The sequence below is a fragment of the Gallus gallus genome, chromosome 13, assembly GCF_016699485.2.
Source record: "Gallus gallus isolate bGalGal1 chromosome 13, bGalGal1.mat.broiler.GRCg7b, whole genome shotgun sequence".
In the NCBI taxonomy this organism is placed as follows: Eukaryota; Metazoa; Chordata; class Aves; order Galliformes; family Phasianidae; genus Gallus; species Gallus gallus.
Genome location: NC_052544.1, coordinates 8,767,166 through 8,791,418, shown reverse-complemented (window position 1 = coordinate 8,791,418; position 24,253 = coordinate 8,767,166). Strand labels below are relative to the sequence as shown.

At 44.2% G+C, this 24,253-nt stretch overlaps 1 protein-coding gene across 7 annotated transcripts; it reads right to left on the bottom strand.

Annotated features, from left to right (window-relative positions):
* Nucleotides 1-23,822, bottom strand: CREBRF (CREB3 regulatory factor). Of its 7 annotated transcripts, none has more exons than XM_046900522.1 (10): nt 19,785-23,822; nt 19,375-19,509; nt 15,982-16,159; nt 14,979-15,104; nt 13,093-14,170; nt 8,825-9,019; nt 6,866-7,055; nt 6,364-6,437; nt 6,106-6,228; nt 1-5,865 (listed from the first exon to the last, which is right to left on the bottom strand). In XM_046900522.1, the coding sequence occupies exons 3-10, from the start codon at nt 15,988-15,990 to the stop codon at nt 5,750-5,752; spliced, it is 1,911 nt and encodes a 636-aa protein (XP_046756478.1). In that variant the 5' UTR covers nt 15,991-16,159; nt 19,375-19,509; nt 19,785-23,822; the 3' UTR covers nt 1-5,749. The 7 variants fall into 7 exon arrangements, with proteins under 7 accessions (XP_046756478.1, XP_004944928.1, XP_046756479.1 ...); XM_004944871.5 differs by having other exon boundaries at nt 19,375-19,478; XM_046900523.1 differs by having other exon boundaries at nt 19,375-19,478; nt 19,844-23,822.
* Nucleotides 23,823-24,253: the final 431 nt, after the last annotated feature.

The following is a 24,253-nucleotide window of genomic DNA, read 5'->3' as shown; positions in this document are numbered from 1 at the left end:
CAGTGTTTCCTCCACAATTTTTATTTTAAATTACAAAGGATGTTGCGTACATTGATGAAATTTGCGTCTGAATAGAAGTGCGAGGGATCGCGGGGGACAGTAAACAAAGTCAGTCGTGGGATTGTGCCTCTTTTCGAAGAGAAATAATAAAAACTGCACAGCTATTAACCAACATCTAACACTGCAACTCTGAACAGATCATGCTTTTCACAGGAGAGTTTATTTTCTAACAGAGACAAGACTTTCGTGGAGTTTCTCTGAGCTCCCCTTGGAAGCCCGTGATGGAGGACGCCATGTTCTGCTGGCAATGCCTTTTCCCACCATGTGCCATCAGCCTCCGGGTTCACCCGAGCACAGACACTGAGCAGTGAAGCCTTAGGGACGTGCTGGGGGACAGCTGGCTCAAATGAGAAAGTAGGACACGAAAGATGAGCACAATTAAATGCTACGCCCCGGGGTCAGCTCTTAATTGCAAGGTTTTCCTCGGGTGGATTGTGCTTTTGTCAGTACGAAATCCAGCACAGAAATTTTCCTCCCTGTAGATGGATAACACCCAAATTTGACTCGTCCACACACATAAATAGCCACTACCTGCAGGAAAACCTTGGGACACCGGTGTTATCCAAAAAGCCTTTCGTTTTATGAAAACAACAGCGTGGCTTAAGATAGTTCTGGTTCCACTTTTAGCTCCACTGCTCATTAGAAGGACAGTAAGTGCACCGCCAGCATTGACTCTTGTGGAAGTTCATGGATGTCCGAGAGGCTGAGGGCTGTGATGCAGTGCACACACACACACCTCTTCTACGTGTGAGAAGCACTGGGGAAAAACATGGCGTGCGGTGAAATGTCCATCAGACAAAGATAGAGATAGTTTTGTATATTGCAAAGAAGATAGAGCCTAAAAGTGCCATCCTTCATTAATGACATTTAAGAATCCCAATTTGTATTGGGATATATTCAAGAGTGGTGTTTTCTCGACATACTAATGCCCTTAATACAGTTACAAAAAGAATCAGTCACCGAAGCAGTAACTGAAATGTACTTCACACGATCCCTGGGGTAAACGAAACGGATTTCAGCTCTGTGCATGGCTGTGTCAATAAGCCAACACCACACCTAGCAGCACACTTAGCTTGGTAATCCCAACTGAAGCCTCCAACTTCTAAATAATAATGACTAGATGCATTCTTGAAATTCAGGTCTCAAGGCCAAATACGGACCCTAACATCCATGGTACACAACTGGTCACGCCTCAACAGAATTTCAGGAAGACTAGCAAGCAAGTTAGAGGAACAGAATTGCATCTGCTATTTCTGTTAAAGGCAACTTATACACAACCGTTTAAAATGTTCCTGATAAAGCCTCCTGCAGCTTTAAAAAAATAGCTATATTGAAATCATTTATGAAAAAAAAAAAGAAAAAAAAAAGAAAAGAAAAGCACATCCATTCTTTGTGTTTTGTGAATAAGCTGTTTTATTACCGAAGGCAAATATGGGATAAATGTTGGGTGGGGGAGAGACCTTTCTGGAGAAAAGAAATAGTGACACCAGGTGTCTGCTTTTAGGTCAGCTATAACAGACCCTTCATCCGTTCAGATTTTAGATTTTTCTGCTTTCAGCTTTTCCCCAGCTTTATTTAGCAGCGGCAAAGGGTCTGTGATCTAGAAAGGATCAGGGACTGAACACAGCTGAGCCCGACTCTCACATCAACTTTGCAGCAATGCAACTTAATGAAATCATGCTCCAGCTGGCATGGTAAGAAAATCCAGCCCACCCACACCTGATCGTTTTATTAATAAGTTTCTCTCATCCAAGAAAAGAACTCACCAAGTATCAGTAAATGCGTTCAACAAACCATAAAAGAAGTGTTAGGAAAAAGGGGGTTAGGGCTCAAAAATGCCCTTTGTGAGCACCCCCACATTCTGCAAGGCCATTCAAAAACTGGTCATCCATATAAATAGAAAACGACTGCTATCGAGAGAAACAAAAATAGATCTATCCAAACTCTCTTCAGAATGCTTTTACCAGTTCGGATTCGCTTTTGGAGGGGTTAGGTTCGAAGAGTTCAAGGGTAATGAAAAAACATTTAGTTCTAGATGTACAAGTAAGGCACAATATAAAGCCACATCATAATCTCTCATGAAGGAAGTAGGAAAGGACAAGAATCATACATGGTACAGTAGAACAAGCAGTCCATCGAGTCAGAAAGTGTGGCACCTAAGTTCAGACTGACGAGATTTTAACAAGAGCAGTTATAACAGCATGCTTTTAATATGGAAACAAATCCTAGAGAATCCAGTGTATCAGAAAAAGGAAGAACTTCTGTTTGTATTAAATCAAAGATGTATAATTGTTTTTGGATATAGGATTAAAAGTGAATATTCACAATGCCTACACTCAAAAACAAACAAACAAACAAACAAAAAAGAATCCAGGACTTCATTAAGATCCACATACCATGTATGAACACTGAACATCTTTAGAAAATGGTCTTCTCTAAAGATCACCCAAAAACGCATGCCACAATTGCCAAAAAACAGAACATGTACATTTGTTGGTTTTTATACCCTTAAAAGATTCTGTTTGTGATAAGTATACACTAAATGTATATATTGTAATGACACTAGAGGAAGCAGATTGTTACTGGCATTAAAGTACAACCATTTCTAGACGGTTTAAATGCCACAGAGTCCCCTGGTTAAAATGTAAAGCTGCACAGCTTGCCTATGTCACCTTTATGATAAAGTTAAACCAGCAAAAGGTCTTATCTGTACTCTACATTTTACTGCCAGGTTTTATTTATATCAAGTATCGCTGCAGCATTCTGACCAGCCCAGAGTTAGCAGCAAGTGGCAGGAATCATAGAAAACGCAGTTTCTTTTTTTTTTTTTCTTCTTTTTTTTTTTTTCTTTTTCCTTTTTAAACAAAGTGCTTTTCTAAGATATACATACATATAAATAGGTACAAAATAAAGTGTCAACATTAAAAAGCTCAACTATTCAAAAGCTTTAACTTAAAATAATACATAGAAAACACTGAAATGCAAGGGGTATGGAATTCACTAAAGATTCAAAGTCTATTTGAAATGCTAGACCAAAATCATATTCTGGTTTTCAGATAAAAACAAACAGCTATAAAGTTCTATTTGCCCAGCACGTCTGAGCGGTAAAAAGGGGCTTTCTGATACCTCGTCAGTTCAATTTGTCGCTGAAGTTTTTACCTGATTGCAAAACTGCTCGTAAGGTTTAGGAACGCCTCCTCGCCTACGTGGATTTGAGAGAGCAAAAGGAGCTCTCCTGTCGGAGCAGTGCGGTAACGCCGCTCAGCAGAAAGGAACGGCTGTACTCAAATCTTTGCACAGACGTGGCCTTATCTTCACAAGAAACATTCTTTGTCGGGGTTTTATGGGCAGTATGCATCTCTGGAATAAGTGTAACATTGGCAATGCTTACAATAGGAATACATCTGACCCACTGTGGAAAGCAGCAGCCGACTCTCACCTCACCGTGAGAGCAATAAGAACACCCAAAGTCCACTCTGATTTTGCAAATCTTAAGTGGATTAACAAAGTTTCGCCTAAATTGCTCTGGGTATTTGTTCAGTCTCGTGAAGGAAAAAACTTTCTGTACAGCTCAGTAGTGGTATTTTGGCCTCCTTCTCCCTTTTGAGTCTTCCAAAATATTTAGATGCAAAGTAAGCTGTGTGCACACTCACCAGCATGTGGCAGGACTGCCACCTTCACCTGCGACTCTCACTGCACTATTACAGACTTTTTAATGGTACAAGCTTGGATATAAAAATAACCTACATATAAACAAAAAGGAATCACAGTACAAACATAGACAAACTAGAAACGAAGTGGAGAGATTCCCCAAAGGGAGCGGGGAGAAAAGCCTTCATGGACTTTGCATTTTTTTTCAGCAGCTACATTTGAAAATATTTGGTATTTCTATTTTCAGTAAACAGTGTTCTGTCATTTTAAATAGGGAGAGAAAGAACGGGGAGGGAAAAGGGGTCCATGAAACCAGAGAATGATCTTGCCTTGACATAAAGGACTTTCATCAAGGGCTAAAGCTTTTTATCTGTACGTTAACACTGACTACAAAGCCAACTCTTATTAGCAGAAGAGCAAATAAGAACTCTGTGTTAATATTTCCCAATCATAGAAACTACTGAATTAACAAGAATAAGTCACATATAAGTTTGAAGAAGCTAGTTTTGAAATACCTGTACAAAAATATAAAAGTCTATAAACTTTTTTTTTTTTTTTGTCTCGTTTTGTTTGAAGCCTGTGTTGATCCTTGGAAACATCACATGCATAATAATACATCAACTGGAAAAGTGGCAACTAAGGAATTAGATATCTGTAGCTCTTTTTTCTCTTTACATATATACACATTACAATAAAAATAATTTTATTTTGGTTGTTTGTTGGAAGTATACTACAACAAGCTAAATATTTCTTTAAATTCTCAAAGTCGAAAACTATTTTACCAATAGCTTACTAAAATCCAAATATATTAAAATCTCCTACAGTAAGTGCAGAGAAAAAAGATTTAAAGACTCCGAGACGGCCACCAACTTATCTACCATGGAAGCGAACTACAAGAACAGCAAAATAATATCATTATGTATGAATGCTCCTTCTGTAGATAATTGGACCCAAACAAAAAATTCACAGTTCAGTAAGATCCCTAACCCTGACCTTGTAATTTTTTTTCTTTTTTTTTTTTCTTTTGTTTTTACATTCAGTACAGTATCATATAAGCTGTGCAAAACTTTACTTAGACTGGCAGTTCGCCATATCAGTTGCATTTGTCTTTGGTACAAAAATAAACAATCGCATTAATGTGCAAGTATATGTTTTCTTCCGGCCAAAGTACCGAAATTGAGTTTTCTAGAGCCATCTTTTATACAATACATAGACTCTGTGGCATATATCTACATTTTCAACATATTCCTATATACATTCAAAAAATTTTAAGAGCTGGAACAAATACATTAAAACCTATAATCTCACCATCTGTACATCTCGTTTTTTCCCCTCGGGGTTTTCTTCATACAAAACTTTACCAGCTTACACTGATAGCTCTCCCCTCAAAATACAAGGCACAAAGAATAAACTTTTTTTTCTCTTGCTTGCACGGACATTTAAATACTATATTAAGCTCAGAAAAAATTAAAGTTTATATGGCACACCAGCTCTGAAGCCACGTGTGCTATGTACAAGTTAATGGTTGCAAAGAAAGCTTACTGTTTTTAAGAAGAACAAAGGAAATCCAATTATTTCAAAACAGCAAACAAGAACGAATACAAAAACAACAACAACAACAACAAAAACTGAATTGTCAGCTTTATCAAAAAAATGCTTCCTCTTGTTTTGCCTGGAGCATAAACCTGCCACTACGTCTGGCATACGCTAAAAAAATTTTACTAGCAAAAATAAGGTTTTGCTTCTAAAACGAAAGTGGTAAGTCTGGTCCTAGAACTTAATTTTCAAAAGAACCCTCATCTCTGTATGCAGTCTCAAAGCAGCTTTAGAACTATCTAATTTATGCTCCAAAAATGCTACTAGGCATTTTATTCCATGCTTTGATTTTTTTTTTCTACGCTGTTGTTTAAAAATAATGGAACCTAATTGTAAGTGTTTACATAATGCTAAACTGACATGCAGACCAGAATGCAATTTACAATGAAGTACTTGACAACACAGGAAGAATGTGACCAATGAGAACAGGTGAAGTCATGTCTTAAACTTTTGACATTGGTATTCGTAATCCTACAAGGCCACCTGTGGGGTCTCCTTCTGCAGTCTTCTCTAACACTTGATTCACGAATTCTGATGTCTGTCCAGCTACAGGAAGTCCTGAAAACAGAGGGTAAGAAAATGCACTGTAAGGTTACTATTAATTATACGCATTTTACATTCCTAGAAGTGACACAAAGCCAATGAATGAAGGTTTTGGTCAGTAACCAAACAAAGGTTTGGTTACAAGTTGTAATGAGGAAGTGCTTCCTTTCTCTATTCCAGAAACTGTTTGTGATCTATCATACCACAGATGACATCTCTTCGCATACAGGTGAATACATCAGGTGTTCTGCTTACCAAGAGTATCTTTAATAAGTATGTTCAACCTTTGTTCCATGTTGACTCCTCTATCATCTTTAGGAATCTGCACTCGATTAACAATTTCTTGTTTGATGGAGTTGATCACAAACAGCAAATTATCTGCAAAGAAAAAACCTGGGTTAGACAGACACTACATTCGCCCAGGAACAAAAGATGCTTAGTTGTCCACACACTGATAACACAGACTTGCCTTAAGAACATAAGAAAAACTAACATGTGAAGAGTTGTATTTACCATATTCTGTGTTGAGACCCCAGAGTTTTACTTTATTGGCTTCATACTGGGCTTTCTTCTTTAGTCTACAAGCCCTATAGCAAGAAGAGTGGAAGAATTAGAACATTTTAACAAATGTTCCAGAATACTAAGAGCATCTGTTTCAGTTAGCCACACCAACTTAGCAACCAATGCTCCCAGACATGTATCTACTCACTCATCTTCACTTCAAGCACGCTACTACTTGTATTTGCTTACATTTGTGGATTTTACTACTGTAACAATCATTTGCCCTGCAGCTAAGTAAGACAGCTTCCAGTAGAAGTATATTATTTCCTGATAAGGAACAGGTAAACTACATCTCCACAGTGCCAGCTGCCCTGCTTTTTGATAAACAGGCAATAAACCCATCAATGGGGACTGCCACACTAATGCAGGATCTCAAGACAAAAATTAGCCTTATTTGCACGATTGTAGTAATGCAAATTTACTCATCCACAATGAGTGTTAACTAATATGTCACCTGGAAGCCAGCTTGTTCTTTTCTTTTCTTGACCTTGGTCTGGCAGTTAAGGGAAGTTCGCTGACTGGCGTCAGGTCACTGATCACCTTGTTCAGCTTCCGCAGCTCATTACCAATCTGTAGAAGTTTTTTGGGATTGGGAGTCAGGTCTTCTACATCAGTCCTCCGTGACTTCTTTGCTGCGTATTTACCTGTTTTGAATATGCAGAAAATTGGGTGACAAGCGACACAATATGCAGGCAAACCTATGAAAAAATGTTCTCAACTATGTCTTATTTTTGGTGCAGCTTAAGTTCCATTGTTTGTCACAAGAGAATGGTCTGGTATAATGTGATCTCTATGGCCTTTCACAATAGAAAGAACATTTCCAGACAAACTGCTTTGTACAATTCGTATTATATCCAGATCAGATAAGAGCAAATACTGCTGGCTGGGCTAGAAACATACTTGATGTGATGGACAGTATGCAAACAACTGCGCTGAAAAATGTACATCACAAGTTCAAAGCCAGGCATTTTGCCCCATCGGTAACTTACTAACTCATATGTTCAGCCAATGTATTCTCTTGGACAGTAAACTTGATTAAATTCCTAAATAATCTTATTCTGAAAGTTCTGCTTTAAGAGAGGCTTTTGAGACTCAGTATTGATGACTCACACAAAGGCTAGGCCCTCTTTGGATCTATTTGAAGCTATTTAAGAGCTGGTTTCAAGGAGGAAATTTGCATTCAAGACAAAATCCTTACTAAGATCTTTTGCTACTGCTGTGTCTTTTTCTAGATTTCTATTAAAAATGGCAGTGGTTACAGATACTTGCATGCAAGTGATAATAAACTGACAAAACCTGCTCCAGAATTATTTATCAGAGCTGATAATTTTGCACCATTAAAGGGCACTTGCTCCCACAAGTGGCTAGTGAGCCTGAGTCCTTAAGTCCTGTTTATCTGTTATTCTACAACAAATATAGATATAAGCCTTCACAACAATGAGTAGTGATAGAGGCTTTAGGCACTGTTATTTGACTACAAGATAAGCGTGTAAAAATCAAGCACAGGAAAAAGAAAAAAAGTTTCCTTCCCAGAAAAAAAAAACCCAAAACTATAAAATAAATACAAAAATCTGTTCATTTATCTGAAGTTAAACTGCAATGTTAAAGGTAATTTCCAGTTGTAAGGGAATGTGACGTTACAATCAGGGAGGCTGGCTTAATTTTGTTCCTTCAGAGCCACAATCAAATGGAACAAGCCTACCAAAGAGGTCCTGTGACAAGAAAACAAATATTATTACTATGAGCAACTTGTTCTCAGTGATGTTAGCTGTGTTTAAAGTAGAGCAAGTTGGTAATCAGAAAGTCATGGGAATAAAACAGTTATTAGACCAACTGGGCTGAGTTCCTGCGAGGGTATTTTAAATAAATAGGTTATTCACAGAAAAGTAACTGCTGCACTGTATTGCACCGACATGGGTGGGAGGAACAAGGAGGGAAGAACAAGGAGAGAGAGCTTCAGGTTATTGCCTGCCTGTCCTTTAGCTCATAATGCAGTTAACCTGAACTTTGCACCTCAGGCCACTCGCAGCTTACTTTGACAAAAGCAAGACTGAAACTGTGTAGCAGCCAGGGCAGGTATCAGTCATGAGACCTATCCCTGCTGTTTACAGTACCACACTGAGAAAGTTCTGAACTCCTGGGGTTTCCACTGAAGGCCTTTGGAAGTTACAAGTCTCAATTCATCCACCTCTTCTGGAAGAAACCACACTGAGCGTTATTACTGTACGTTCACTGTGCCTTCCTTGGACACAGCGCAGAACTCAGCTAACCGAGCAACAGACCTGCAGTGTTTTGGTGATTTATCTTCACGGTCAAAACCTGTGAGTGGAATCGCAATTTCAGGTGGGGAGGTTTGGCTACTGAAGGTGCCAGCGTGACAGACTGTGACTTGTAACCACGACCCCATTCTTACCATGGTGCAGACCGTTCTTCTGGTACATGTTACTCGGTAATGTATCTCGGTCCCACTCGGATGGCCGCAGCATCCTTTCCTGCTGGGATGGCGTTAGCTGCTCGCTGTACTCCCAGAAGTATCTCCGCTTGCCTCTTTTTCGAGAGGTTATTGCAGTCATTTCTTTTAAATCCTCCACGGAATCATTTTCGTACCCTAAAAGAATGCATTGCATTGTTCACGTAATGTTTATAAGACAGTTCCTACCCTTTTAACCGTGGACCAAGTGTTAAACTCCAACATGAAGAGATAAACAACGGCCTCTAACACATTATCTCCTCTACTTGGTTTTCAGCCTCAGCTACTACTGGGTATCTGCTTTAAAACCAGGGACAGACAGTGATGGTGCTTCATCAGTTGAATGGAGACAAATGATTCACGCACGGAAAGCCCCGTCCGGTTCTTGACCCCTTGAGCTCTGCTGCTCCTCTCCCCACAATCTCACTGCTGTACAGACAACAGCTGTTGGAGAGCACTCCTCCACTTCCAGTGTTCTCCATTAATTTGCAGAAATATAATCCTAACTCTCCTCCACATTTTATCTCCAATCAAAAGCATAGAAATAGAAATGGATTGAAAAAAGATGGATTTGAAAAAGGCCAATAAATAAAGCAAAACTGCTGCTCTACCTTGAGCTCGTATACCCTTGGGAAAAAAAAATCACACTATCCATCTCTATTAGAATGAAGGAATGGGGAATGGATCCAATTCCACAAGAAAAGAACATCTCAATGGAAGGGATTAAAGACACAACCTGTTCAGTCTTTTCTTCATGTCTTCAGTGGGACGAAGACAAATGATGCACAATAAAGCTATACAAGATTTTAGAGATGTATTGCGATGCACTTGATTTGACAAACCGTTCTTAAAGTATATGGAAGCATTAATGACACTATCACCACTGCATAAATGGTTAGACCATACCTATATAAACACAAAATATAGTTTTTTAAATCCTACCTATGCTTTAGAAAACAAATACACCCTGTCCTAAAGTAAGAAAAAATATATAGCGTTACCTTTTGTACTAAAATGCTACATCACACTTCACGGTTAATTAAAAAATAACAGACTTCAAATATCACACACACTGATGGAGCTTCAGGAAAAGCCAAGCACTGAACGGACTCTACATGCAATTTGCATTGGGTTCATATGCTTCAGTTCTGCACCATCTTTGAGCAGCAACATGAAAATCAAGAATGCTTTCTTGATTTTAAAAGCTCTCCTTATTTTAAAACAGTCCGTGCAATTAGTCTGTTTGCACTTCAGAAAGCAGCTGAAAGAAGAAAAACAAGCTTTCTTGCTTTGGTCTGACTGTCCCTCAGCTCATAACACAACCATGAATGGCACACAGAAGGATGCAACCACTTCTAAACTTGTTTGATTCTCTGGTTTATTGACAGGACAGTGCTTTAAAGGAAAAATCAAACAACAAAATACGTTTTATAAAACATTTTTTTTTTTCTTATGGTGATTTACATTAAATATAGTTTCAAGTACCACAGATATTTTTAGATTTTATTTCCTTTGACCCAAAGGCTGTTTGACGTAAATATCCAAATGCTCTTCCTTACCTTCCACCTACAAAACATGTCAAGCAATGTAACTCATTATATAGGCAGGTATAAATTCAGCCCAGCTTTGTGATAACGCAGAATTAAGCCAATCGATGAAAACAAATCTCTTTAAGAGCTGATGTCTACAGATGTAAAATGAGGTTAAAAATCAAGACTTCCTGTTTGCTTATTCAAACCATAATTAAGTTGGCTATTTGAATTATGTTGACTTAATGCATCCTGCCTTGCAAGAATAACACTGACCTGCTACCATTTTACAGTTACATGGAGCAGCCCCCTGCACAATGTCCTGCCCTACTCTGTAACACACAGCAGTGCAACAAATCCGTTTAGCTCTTCTGCACTGCATCCATCCTCCCTGAATTCTCCTCCTAGCAAATATCACACAGCATTGTCACCTTCTTGGATGAGCTCCTGTGAAATCTGAAGCAATTCCTGCACTTACTTTTCAAGCCCTTAGCAAGCCACTCCTAAAAAATCTTTGCTCACAATCCTTACCAAGGTTTTAGATTAAAATCTGCCAGGATTGAATTAAGAAAGACAGAGAATGGGACTGACATCTCTGCATCATACCAGATTAAACGCGAAAAGAACTCTGCCAAAGCAAACCCAAAAAACCTCTTCTCTTTACTATTTAACCACTGTGACTTCCATCAAACAGCTCCCGGAGCCCCAACTGGCAGCACAGCACCCAAACACACAGCACAGATCCTCCACACAATGGCATCTCCTTGTCTCTATAGGCCATCTCCCTATAATTCTCTTCCCCAGAGCTTCTGACAACTGAATTAACTGTTGCATCTCTTATTTCTGGAACCTCTGGACTACTTGTTAGCTGAAGCAGTCATTTACATACATTTCTACTAAATTAAATAGGGAAAATACCTATAATGGCAAATGAAGTTTAAGTGCTGAAACAGGCCTGGACTTATGATTCCCATAACAAATTAGCTTTAATGGGACCAAAACTGCTAAATCTGTATCCCAATATTAACACCAGCATTGTTACCATCCAGTAACACTTTTAGTTATTTTTCCCATGTCCCTGAAGTTCAATGCACCTATGTATTTCCTCAGAAAACACTGACTCCAGTGCTTTAAGGAAGTGTATCATGCATTCCCAAAACAAAAAGAATAAACCAAAGCTAACTGTGTATAAAATACGCGTATCAGAAGGTCAGCAAACACAAAGGTTTTGTCCTATCTTCACTCCAAATTTAGTAACTGACTTTGGTTTCAACGAAAGCACAGAAGGTTAAGTATTCTGGAGCCATACCCTTTTTTAGAAGCTTATTCTACAGTATTTACCTCTATTGCAAAGGTAAAACATAAGGGTACAAGTGAGATCATTAAAATACCTGCAGACTTTATCTCCTGATGTATCAAAAACATCTGCTGATGCTTTCTTGTAATACCACTGTACTCGAGCTGGAAGGCTTCATGGACTTGTGCAAGCCAAGCTCTTTGGTTACTGCAGTGTACCACGTGGTTTTGTTTAGAAGGTGAGAGCTTGTCATCAGGAGTTGAACAAACAGCAAGCAGCTAATGTAATTCCACCAGCTGAAAGCCCAGCATTTTCATACATCTCTTTCTCAAGATTACCAGCTGTTCTGTGCAACAAGCCTCCGTGGGCTGCAAAGCGCTGCGTGGCACAGCAATCAGCACAGAGCTTTAATAGCTACTCAAACCTCAGAAAGTAGAGAGTTCAATTTAGAAGAAGGGAGGAAGAGATTTTAAAATGCTAATATCTATGCGTTGTGTACATGAAAAAGTAACATAAAGAGCACAATACTTAACAGGTTGAACGCCAGCTCAGGAAATCTACTTAGAAAATAATTTGAGAATTCTTTATGACAAACAACAGCATGCTTTAGGGAAGCTGATGCTCTTAAAAAGGGAGTATTTCAGCTGTTTTTCTTTCCCCCCCAGTGTTACACACTGCCAAATGTCTGAATACTTTAATTCTTATGCTCTACTAAGGAGCATTTATAAAATGTGAATATAATAATAGTTTCAACAATTAAGCTAATACTTGGTTACAGTCCTGTCCCTGTAGATTTTCTTTTCATAAAATGCTGCCACTTTGCTACCTTCTAGATGAAGGCTAGCTTTCATTTTTGGTGTTAATGCTCTATTTCTACTCGCAGAAGAGAAGAATTCCATATTCTTCGAAGACGCACTAAATATCACTGTTGAAAACCACCAAGAAATGGTTCTATAACCACCGAAGCACTTAAGTAATTAGGAAACACTTCCACTCAGGCTATGATTTTGTGCCAGCTATCAAGAGATACAACCTTAGCACAGCCCACTGAAGCACTAGAAAGCTCTGCACATCCTATCCTCAAACCACAAAAAGGGAGATAACAATTGCAGGTAGTTGCTCTATGACCTTTGGCTACAAGCTCAATCTTCTGTCTATTGTCTGTTGTGACTTCTGCTGTATGACCAACAACTAATGCTTTTTTTTCCCCCCAAAACAGGGAAAACAAAGGCCTTGTGTAGTTTTCATTAATTATATTGTGAAAAGCACTTATAAAATCTGCGATGAATGTTCAGAATTTAAGTGTACATCTCTAATTACAAAGCATTCAAAAGCATTCTTTCCCTCTTGACCTCAGTATTAACAAACCCCAACACTGCTGGTACCTGGTTCTGAGAAAGTATCACTGATGTCATCGTCCTTATCATCCTCATAATCTTCTTCCTCATCATCGTTTTCAGACAGCTCATGCTCACTGCCAAATCCTTCATCATGATCCTCATCTTCAATATCTTCCTCATCCTCCTCATCTTCTTCAGGGTCTCCTTTGGCTGACTGTTCACCCACACTGTCTGTTACAAAAAGAGAATAGTTGTGCTCTTCTTTTTTCTGTGATGAATCTGACACTGATGTGCTGGCAGAAATACTGCTCTCCCCCACAACAAGTCCTGGAGTTTCCTGGGGTGCTCTGAGGAGCAGTTCTTGAGTCTCTTTAAAAGGCAAAATAGGAGGCGTACAGTGACTGTGTGGGGACTCTTTTATTTCTTGTCTCTTTGCTACAGCACCACAGTAACAGGTATTTTCCTTTGCTGCGTCCGCGTGTGCCTGGCTCAGCACTGGTCTGCTCTGTGGTAAAGGATTGATTTTTACTTTTGCCTTTTTAACATAGTCTTTACATTCAACATGAATGTTCACCTTTTCATTATTGTACACATTGGTCTTCACCATGATCTGTGTACTGGAAGCAGGCTGTGTCGCGGGTTTGCTTGCCTTTTGAACATAGTCCGACAAAGGTGCCTCAGCCTGAACGTTCTTGGAGGAACAGACTGGGGCTGCTGCCCTACTTGCAATTTTTTTTCCAGGTAACAGAGAATTTAAAGGGTTTTGTTTTACACTAAAGAGTGAATCGGGATAATAGAGTGAATCTGAAACAGGTTGGGAGTCCTCACTGTTAAGCTGAGCCAGAGTCGGTGTTTTGCTTATCACCTCTTCATCTTGGTATGGGCTTGAAAAGTCATCAAGGCCCAAATAATCCACCTCTTTTGTTCCCCAGATGTCACAGCTGGTTAGTTTAGTGTATTTAGTTAAGTCTTCACAGTACGTGTCCCACTGCTCCCACTTTGAGGTGAAAGCAGCTTCTTTGTCCAGGATGTCCGTAAAAGACTCTAAGTTCTCAAGGTCTTTGCAGTCCTCCATTGAAAGTAAGTTGTCTCTGGAGCTTTGCTGGTAGTCCATTTCTCTGTCCTGTGCAACATAAGACAAGTTAAAATTAAGATAGAAAAGTAGTATCAAATCATCTCTGTCCCCTACTTAAACTTACGTGGTAAGCCTAATTCAAGTGAAGAGTAAGAAAGTGATAATGAAGATACCTCAACTTCCAACTAACAACTTTCTTTGAGGGTCTGACTGGAGCCTAGCTTCCCTGGTTCAGCAGCAGATCCTGAGGAAAGGTTGCTAGAGATATAAATCAAATACCCCTGGATTCTTTTTCTGCTATCAAATTGGTCATTAGAAACTAGAATAGGACCAATATCCATGTACTTAATACATGAAAAACATCACAGGCAACATGTTCTAGTTTCCATTAATCTAGGTCAAACTTTGTTACGTGAATAATAGAAATCGCTCAAGTTTACCAAAGCCTGGAAAACTTCATTCTAAGCTCATCAACAAACAACAGTGAGCTACCTTTCACTTTCCATGCAGGAAAAAATGAGTGCTATTGTGAACAGCTCATGAGTCAACTTCTATTTTGCTTCCCCCGCATCCACAACTTGAGTGAAGTAGCACATAAGTGCTCTTGAAGAAAAGATGATTTGTAAGGAAGAGTCTCCATCGCCACTATGTAACATCAACACAGCTCCATTTGATAATTGTGTACCAAGCCCCTCTTGATGGCCAACTTTAACAAGCAGTTAGGCTCTTCTCCAGTCATAGTAAGCAGTAATGAATAACCACCCAGTGTTCCTGAGCAAATACCCCTTTATTATTACATGAACTCAGGGTGTTAGTCAAGGAGAAGGAGGTATGTGCACACAGAAAGAGGACCTACCAGTTCATACATGAAGTCTGGATCTGAACTGCTTGCCAAGAGATCTGTGCTCATCAGAGTCTGTTCTGAAAACACATGGCTCCGAAAGGCGTCCCCAAAAGGAGGGTCCATTCCACTCACACTGGGCTACAACAGAATTGATAAAGAAAGTTGAAGCATACCATAAAAGAGCATATTCTATGCTTCAATAAAACATGACTATTGCTATTTTATCCAAGAGTCTCAAGAGTCTGAACTTGTGCCATACTTGCACCTGGAAGGTGTTTACCTACAGATGAGCATTCTGCTTCCTCAGTTTGAAAATCTTAGGTGCTTGCCAAGATTAGGGATACATCAGCATTTGCAGAAGAGGAGAGGGAGTACTGGTAAGACCTGAGAGTATCAAGAGGCACTGACCGCTTGCAAGGCCTTCACCCTAGTACGAATCACCGTGTACTAAAGCAGCGTTGGCTGGCTGTAGAACAATTAGAACTTGGAAAGCTTCTACCTGAGATTTTAACAATAGCAAAGTGTAACTAAATCAAGAGCGCTGTCTCTCCTAAGAACAAAGCAGGACTTTGCAAACAAACACTATGCAGGATGACTAGGCAAACAGGTGATACAAAGCAAGCCTCTGCTACATTCAATTCCAGACCTCTATTTCTATTCCAGACAAATTCGCCCTGAGGTCTGGAAAGGGAGAAACACTGAAGTGCAGGAAGTCCTTCAGTGTGCTGCTGTGTGAACCACTGCAGTAAGAAAGGGCACTTCTCGAGGCAGCCACCCCCATCCAGAAGACAGCTTGGCTGATTCTTGCTGTGTGAACAAATAGAGCACCAAGAACAACCCCACAGCTTCCCCCACAGACACCACCAGGACACTAACATCTACATACTGTTTAGTCTCTCCTAATTTCTCCCCGTTGATGCCAGTCAAATTTGCTTGTGAGCTTTTTCCATTTATTTAAAATAAGAAAGCAATGTTATTTACAGAAGCAAATAGGATCATAACATTCCAGACTTACCTGAGGCATTTCCAAGCCCAGATTCCCCAAATCCAATTCCAAACTTCTTGTTTTATTCACTTGTAGATTTCTTTCCAGCTTTACCTCAGTCTCAGTGAGTTTACACAATCCATGTAATGAAATTTTTCCTTATGGTAACTTCAGTTCACTCTTATGGAGCTCTTCTATTTGTAGTTTTCTGTGTAGAATAAACAGAGCAAACCCCAAGGAGGTCAGTGTTCCATCACCAACCAGACAGGGCTGAATAAACTGCCTATGTGAACTAAAGACAAAAATTCTCTCCAAACAGTGATTATTCCTCATGCTTGAAGGTACAGTGCTTTTCTCCCCTGCCATTTTTCACCAAATGAAAGGGCACAGATGCGATAGAACAGAGATTCCGCAAAAACCTTTTTGGCTGAGTTACATTCTGATGCCTTTTTTCCTCACTACCTACACCATGAACTCTACAGACGTATGAAAAGAAAAGCCTGCCTAATTGGAAATGATGACTAGCATGCTGCTGGGGACACAAAAGAGATTAACAACCTTTCTGACTAATACAAGCAAGCCAATAAAGTCTAAAATTGTCTCAGACAAACATCTCAAAATATTACTCTCAGAACAGGCAGTAATACTGCTCCAGCAACAAGACTCCTCCTTTCCTTGAAAGTTTAATCCATTCAGCTTCAGATAAGATTCTATCAATCACTCACACAGCAGCATCTAGCGGCAGAGGGACTGCAGCAAGCATGCTCACTGTCCAGAAGTGTAGGGAAGGAAGAGACAACTGCCCAACAGAACAAGTAACAGGAAGGACAAAAATGTGTTAAGGCAGGAAGGATAGGAAGGAAGAGAGAATCCTTGGTATCAAATTACTATCTAATGTAACTACGCTGGCTTCATGGAGGCTGTTTTCCTATTGCCTTGCTTTGCTGTGATATCCCGACTCCTCTGTAAAGCGTCTTTAAGAGAAAAACTATCAGAAGGCCACAATCCAAAAGCAGCAGCACCACGCTCGCACAGTTTTTCAGCGTTAACGGTGAAAATACATTTGTTTCTCTGAATAGAATTCTTCGCCAGACGTTGCTCCGAAGTCAGCTCAGTGCAGTCTGCTCAGGCTATGTTTATCTGCTAACTGTGAAAAGCAAACAGCAAAGTAAAAGTGTTCTACACCGCTGAGCCGCCTCCTCCCACCAGCACACGGTGGAGGTTATTCCTGCTCTCAGATAGCATCTCAGCTATTTTGTTAAATTCAGCAAGTATTCTATCAGATACCGCGCAAAAAACATCTTTACTCATCCAAACATACTGCTTTTCAAATATCAGAGCACAAAGAAGAAAACAAAAGCTGCAAGTCCAGTCATGCACAAATTACAGCTCTCAATAAAACCGAGCTCCCGCTGCCAAGGCACGCTGCTCCTGCGTAGGGTCCTGGGTCCATTAAGAGCCAGCTCTTTCTGACCAAACCTTCCTTTTGCTCTAAGGCTTCCAGGGAACTCCTTTTACTTATCTTGAAGTGACATTTAAAAGCTAAGCTTCCATCCCAGGGCAACGTGCCTAAATAACCCCGTCTTCCTCTGCACAGCAGAGGCTACACAGCCACAAAACCAGTCCTTCCTCTGCTGTAAATGTGGCATGAATGACAAATGCACTTTGCAGCCTGGCCTAATGCTGGAGAAAGGAGCTGCTTTTTAAGACGAATGAACTGTTTTCCCATATGCAAGGAAAGAGGTGAGAAAGATATCAGATCTAATACACCAGCAGCATCCTCCTTTCTTTCCGTAGAGAGCTGCAGATCGACGTCTTTCAATAGCACATCAGATGGATGCTCTCTGGTGCCAGCACCAGGTCACAGCCACAGCATCTGCATTCGTGTGGCAGGCCATCCATCCATTCTGCCACTGCGTGATACACGGGGGAATGAAAGGAGAAGTTTGCTTCGTCATTACCACTTACTGCTATGTTTTGGTCAGAACACGTCCTCCAGAAATTCCACTGTCTTCTATAACAGCTACAAAAGGGGAATTAAACTTCACTGTTACCGACACTGATCTCAACAACCAACAAACGCTGCCAGGAGTCAGGACAAGGGAGATCTGGGGGTGTTTCCAAGCCCCGAAAACACACATTAAATGTTCAAAATGCTTTTTACTCTCCCTGAACTGATCTGGCTACAACCTTACAGCACTGCGTAAGAATGGCAGCCCGTGTTCCCCCAGCTCAAAGGAGCGTATCAGATAGGGAACACAGCTGCCAACTCCGAACCACTTGCGATGGAAACTCTGCAGGTTGTTATGTTACCTATGAGATTCGAATGAAGCACACGATCTGCAGCAGAGCTCGATAGCATTACTACCAGAGACAAACACAGCAGGAATTTCTACTTTAGGAGAGCTTGCATTAATGCCTTCCGCTGGCCTCTCCCATATGCAGGGTGATGCGGGTGAAATCCCATGGCTGCCCCACGGCCATGCAGTGGGTGGAGGTGGTGCAGCCCAGAGCTGGCTCGTGGACCTGAGCATGGGAAAGGGCAGGATGCCCTGGGAACGCCTGCTTCCATCCAACACTTAGGAACCAAGGGTAGTGATGGAGGAACGCATATAAACAATGCTCATGCTTGGATAAAACCTCCAGAAGTAGTCAAAAAGTAACTCAAAATTGCTCTGTAGAGTTAATAATTCTTTAATCTCAGGCCAAATCCTAGTAAAAATCCTCTGTATTTTTATTTACTGTTTGGAAACGCGCATTCAGAGCAGCCTAACAGGTCCACAATGCCCAGCAAGCCTCAACTTCAAAGCTCTAACGCCAGGCTCATTACAGGCCATTACTGATGAAGCTGCCTTTAAATTGGCAGACAATAGGTTCTAAACTCGAAACATGCAGCATTAAGGAGGCAGATGGCACTTCCCATGCATGTGCCATTTCCCCAAGTGAGGAGAACACCCCCAGCAGCTACACACTATCTCCAGAGAAGCCCCTACAAGAGAAAAACCCAAACTGCCACCTTGCAGCTTGCTGAGTCTGAAAGTCCTCCCCAGCCACCTGTATGAATCATTTGTACTGCCGCTATAACCAAAGCTGCTATTTCTGTCTCAATTCAGATGTGCATTCTGCGCACTCTGAAAAGCAGGCAGAGCGCAGCTATACCATTTTATTGACTGCACGGTGCCTATTATCACAGCAGCTAAATGCTTGTTGCAAGCACGTTACGCCAACAATTACACTTTCCATGGCAGTGGCTGTGCATCATACAGCGCTGTTTGTCACAGTTAGATTTTGCACGCAAGTAATAACAACAATAAAAAGCACGTCACGAGAGCCTGTCAGTGCTGGGCTACAGCATTCAGTGCCAAACAGCCTCAGAGAAGGCGCACGACCTCTGCCACGCACATGAGAGGAACGGTTACATACCAGGCATCCTTTTGCTGTCTGGGGATGCTTCAGAAAGAGGAGCACCAGGTCCTCCGCTTCTCCTCGAACTTTTTTTCCTGTCACACTTTGTGCCAATCTGTTTCCTATTACGGAACACACTCTGCTCAGCATAGCCTTCAAGCACAGAACATATTTTTCTTAGTGTTGTTTCCGTCTAACATTCTTGGGTTGGTTCCCCCCCCCCCCCCCCCCCTTATTTCTACATTAATCTTCAGTTGTTAACCAGACTTAAAAGAAAACGCAAAACCCAACACATTTCCTTTTCTCCCCACCACAAAGCTGCTCAGAGGGTCACTTTGGGTTTTTCTGGGGAGCTTCTTTATGGTAGAAGTTGAGTAAAGTCTGTAGGCCCTGAGCTTCTGCCCGCCCCACCATCGTTCCCTGCTCACCCAGCAAAGCACCGCCACCACCACAGTCACGTTTTTGCATTGCAGCGCAGTGCTAGCACCTCAGACGTGATGCTTTTCGCCTTTTGTATCCCGGAGGATAAGTAACAGCTGCCCAAGACATGCCGATCCCAAGTCTGATAGAGTGTTGCCTTTTAAAAGAACTGAAGATACAAAGACTGTTTCACTTCTGTTAAAGCCTCTTCCCTTCAGGGCCGGAAACTGCCGCTTCCCTGTCTTCATTCCCTTTCCTCTACTGATCTTCCCCTCACATTATGTTTCAGCTCCACATGCCCAGAGCGGACAGACTTCAGCGCCTCGAAGCGATATGGCTACACAGAACCTCCCTGCTCCAGCCTCACATGCAGCACTGCAGGGCAAAGAGCTGAACTACCAAAAGGAGCAGCACTGCACTGCTGAGATCACTGCACCCTTCCACACCAGCCCCGGGCACCACACTGCAGAGGGGTATTCCAGACCAGCACGACTGCATAAGCAAATAAGCAATGCCAATAACTGATCACAATGCAAGAGGCACAAAAGTGATTTAAAAATAAAACACGTATGCGACTGTATTGAACCTATGTATTTTACAGCAGCTGGACCCAGAATTACACGTTTTATTAGAAGCAGTGGCTTTTCTGTACGTTCTGGAACAAAGACTGAGATTTTATTACTTTGGGGCCAAGAGTGGGAAATGCAGCACGTTACACCTGATAGAACTATACTGACTTACTTCAATTCCTTTAAAAAAACCTTTTAAAAGATGAAACGAGGAGGGCAAGTCAGAAATCAGGCAGTAACACCAGCAGCCAACACAGCCACACACCAACAGAAAGGTTCTAAAACAGGAGGATTCTTTTCTTACCACAGCATCGTGAGGGAAGGTATTACTGAGGTATTACTGCAGGGTCTGAACCCTAAAAGCTAAGATTTCCAGAAACTTTCTGGCTTGATTTTCAAGGCTACGCCAACTTTCAAGCACTCCTTCATAAAACTTTTACTTTAAATGATCCTTCACTTAGGTTTCACAAACCACTTAGCACGGACATGCAAGTCACAGGAACCAAAATCAATGGATTCTCTTGTTTATACCAAGCTATCAGTCAGACACAAGCTTCTATTTATTCCCAATTAATTCCCGTTAATCCTGAAGGGACTTCCAAACTCCGTGCTTCAAAAAGGGTTTGTTTTTTTTTTTTCCAGCTCTCAGTATTTAGAAAACCACAGTGAGATCTCAGCAGCTAAATGCCTCTGCAGCAGATCTTTCTCCTCAGCAGGTAACACTGCTACCAAATGCAGAGCAATTCTTCTGCTCAAGTGAGCTGATGGCCACCAAGCAGCGTATGAGCTCTCCGAGAACTACTGCTGAGCATTGATTTCTACAAGAAATCTTTCCTGCTAAACCAATGGTGGTGCTGTCTTGATGGTTGGACTTTACGATCTTAGAGGTGTTAGGCGTACGAGGGGCAGCTGAGGTCTCTACATTTGCTCAGCCCAGAGCAGAGGAGCTGAGGGGAGGCTCATGGTGGCTGCATGGTGGCTCCTTGCAGGGAGCAGTGCTGAGCTCTGCTCTCTGTGACAGAGCCCGAGGGAACGGCATGGAGCTGTGCCAGGGGAGGGCAGGTGGGGGTGAAGGAAAGGTTCTGCACCAGAGGGCAGTGGGCATGCAATGGGCTGCCCAGGGCAGCGGGCACAGCCCTGAGCTGCCAGAGATCAGGGAGTGTTTGGACGGTGCTCTCAGAAACGGGGTTTGGATTTTAGGTAATGCTGTGTAGAGCCGGGGGTTGCGCTCAGTGATCCCTACGGGTCCCTTCCAATCCAGGACATTCTATGACTCTGTGGTCTTCTCCAGCATTAAAGATTCTATGATTCTATTCTACGATTCTAACCTATTTCCTCCACAGAAGTCCAGTTCCTCATTTAAGGTGCCAAAAGTAAAACCCCACAGTTTCTAAGTGCCTTCCCATGACTGTCACTACTGTCACTACAAGAACATATGCTGGACGACAACTGACGTTCCCCACAGGGATGCTAAGCAGCCACTTTGGTAAGGGACTCCAGGCCAAACGTTAACCTTCCTTCTTTAAAGTACTTTAAGATGTTAGAAAGCTAACTCTACCAGAACCTGGCTCTGCAGTGTTGCTTTATTTCAACAAGCTGCTCTCGACTGCCAATATTTCAGCTGCTGTCGCTGACAGATTGGCCCTGCTCAGCAGGATGTATGGGGAAGCCCGAAAACGAACACGTGTTTATATTGGAGCATGACAGATTGAACTGGAGCCATTAAATTATCTTTGATGTCTGAGCAGCTCTGCAAGGCGCTGCCCTGAGCAATGCCATGGACGTGGCTATGGAGGGACACCAGGCACAGCAGCTGGGGATGGGAACATGAAGTTCTGGCTCGGGAACAGCCCGGCCCGACTCGCGTGGGGGAACCCAGCGCTGCAGAGGGGGGCCGACGTCTCTGGGGAGCTCATAAACGGACCGCAGGAGCCTGCAGGAACCGGCTTATAGGGGCAGGAGCCCGACTGACACCGAGTTCCGGGCCGCCACTGCCCGTACAGAGCACTGGGCACCGATGGGGCCCACAGAAGCGGGGAACTCCCGGAGGCGGAGCGCAGCGCACCTCGCCCCTCTCGGCTGCCTGCTCAGGGCGGCCCCAGCCCCGCCGCGCACCCGCCCCTGACCCACTAACACACCTCCCCGCCAACATGGCCGCCCCACCAGCCGGAGCCGAGCGCAGCCTAACCCGGCCGCCGTCCCGCCCCGCCCTCCCCGCCCGCTCATTGGCTCGCGCCTCAGGAACTCTCGTTCTCATTGGTCGCCGCTCACGCCACTCACTCGCCCAGCGGCCCTTTCAAGCTAGGTTGAGGCAACATGTAAACAAACCCCCTTCCGCCGCTCCTGAGGGGACCGCCGTGGCCCCGCACCCCCAGGCCGCGCCGGTTCCGCACCGCCTCCCCGCCGGGCGCCGCCGATCCTTCCTACCCCGGCCTCAGCGCGACGGGAAGGGCGCGGAGCACTCCCTTTGCCCAACGCGGGGGCTGCCTCCGCCCCACTGCCCGCCAAGGGGTTGGGGGCTGCCCTCCCCGGGGCTCGCGGCTCTCAGCTCAAGGGGCAGAGCCCCGTCCCGGGGCCGCGGCCAGGTCGGGCCGCTCCGCGGTGAACCTCCGTGACACCCCCGGCGGTTACATAAAGCCTGCGGCCGAGCAGGGGGGTCCCGCCCCGCCTCCCCCCGCAGCCGGACACCGCCGCCCCGAAGGCGCGGAGAGCCGCGGCCCGCTCCGGGCCCTCCAACAGGTGAAGGCGTAGGGAAGGCGGCCGCGAGCCCGGAGGGGCAGCCGGGTCCTGCCGCAACCACTGCCGTGCGCCGGCGGTGAAAGCCGAGCTGTCCCGCAGCTCACGGCCGGAGCCGCTCCGAGGAGCGAGAAAGGCACCGCCGCCCCCGGCACTCGCGGCAGCGCTCCCTCCACCGCGCCGCCGCCGACAGCCGCCGCCGAGCCCGCTCCTCGCAGCCCTGCTCGGAGCCCCCCGGGCGCCGCCTCCCGCAGCCGGGCAGAGGGACACGGGCACCCCCGGCCCGCAGCCACACCCCCCGGCAGCCGGGCTCCGCGGTCTGCCCGCTCGACACCGGCACCGCTCCTCTGCTCCCGGCGCCGGGCAGACACACCCCTTTTCCCGCGTGCCGGAGCCCCCTGCCCGTCGCACCTCCCCCCCATCTCCCCAACACCCTCTCCCCTCCGCCGATACGACGCGGCTCCCTCCAGCAGAAGGCCAGGCCGGCAGCGGCTGGCAGACACGGAGCTCCCCCGAGCCCTCGGTGCTGCCCTCCCTCCCCCTCGGGGCGCAGCTGCCGGCCGGGGCCAGGTTCCGCAAAGCCCCCGCCCGCCGCCCCCCGCGGCCCGCACTCACCGAGCGGTCGGGGCTCAGCAGGGGGCGCCGCCCCGCGCGCTCCGGCCCGGACCCTCCATGCGGCTTTGGGGTTTGTTTTGTTTATGTCCCTTCCTGACGGGTTCCCGGAAATCGCGTGACTCGCCCCCCTCACGTGGGGAGGGCGGGAGGGAGGAGAGGGGGAGGCGAAACCAACCAATCGCTGCCCGCTTCCGCGTTGGCCAATGGGAAACCACCGGGCCGGGCCTCCTCCGTCACATGACGGCAACGAGGAGGCGCGCGGGGGGGTATTTAAGGCGCGGTGGCGGGCTGCTCCGAGCAGTGCGCGCTGCGGGGGGTCTGAGGGCTGTGTTGGTGCGGGCGGGGCGCCGTGCTCGTCGAGGGAGCCCGGGGGAGAGGGTCTGCTCCACTACCGGCAGGACACAGGGCAGCCCCCCTCTTCCCCCTCTACACCTCCAGCTTGGGAGAACACGTCGAGGCAGGAGGACGAGACTCCTGCTCGGTTACACACTTAGCCGTGCATCCCCTCAGCACCGCTCTGTAGCTTTGCTGCCGTCTCCAGGCCCGGGCATGGCCAC

Bases quoted from the DNA above. Each gene is read 5' to 3' on its own strand.
- CREBRF (XM_046900522.1), bottom strand. The intron at 9,020-13,092 runs GTACCAGCAGTG...GCATTCTTTTAG, and splicing joins TGATACTTTCTCAGAACCAG to GGTACGAAAATGATTCCGTG. The intron at 7,056-8,824 runs GTAAGAATGGGG...TATTCAAAACAG, and splicing joins GAAGAACGGTCTGCACCATG to GTAAATACGCAGCAAAGAAG.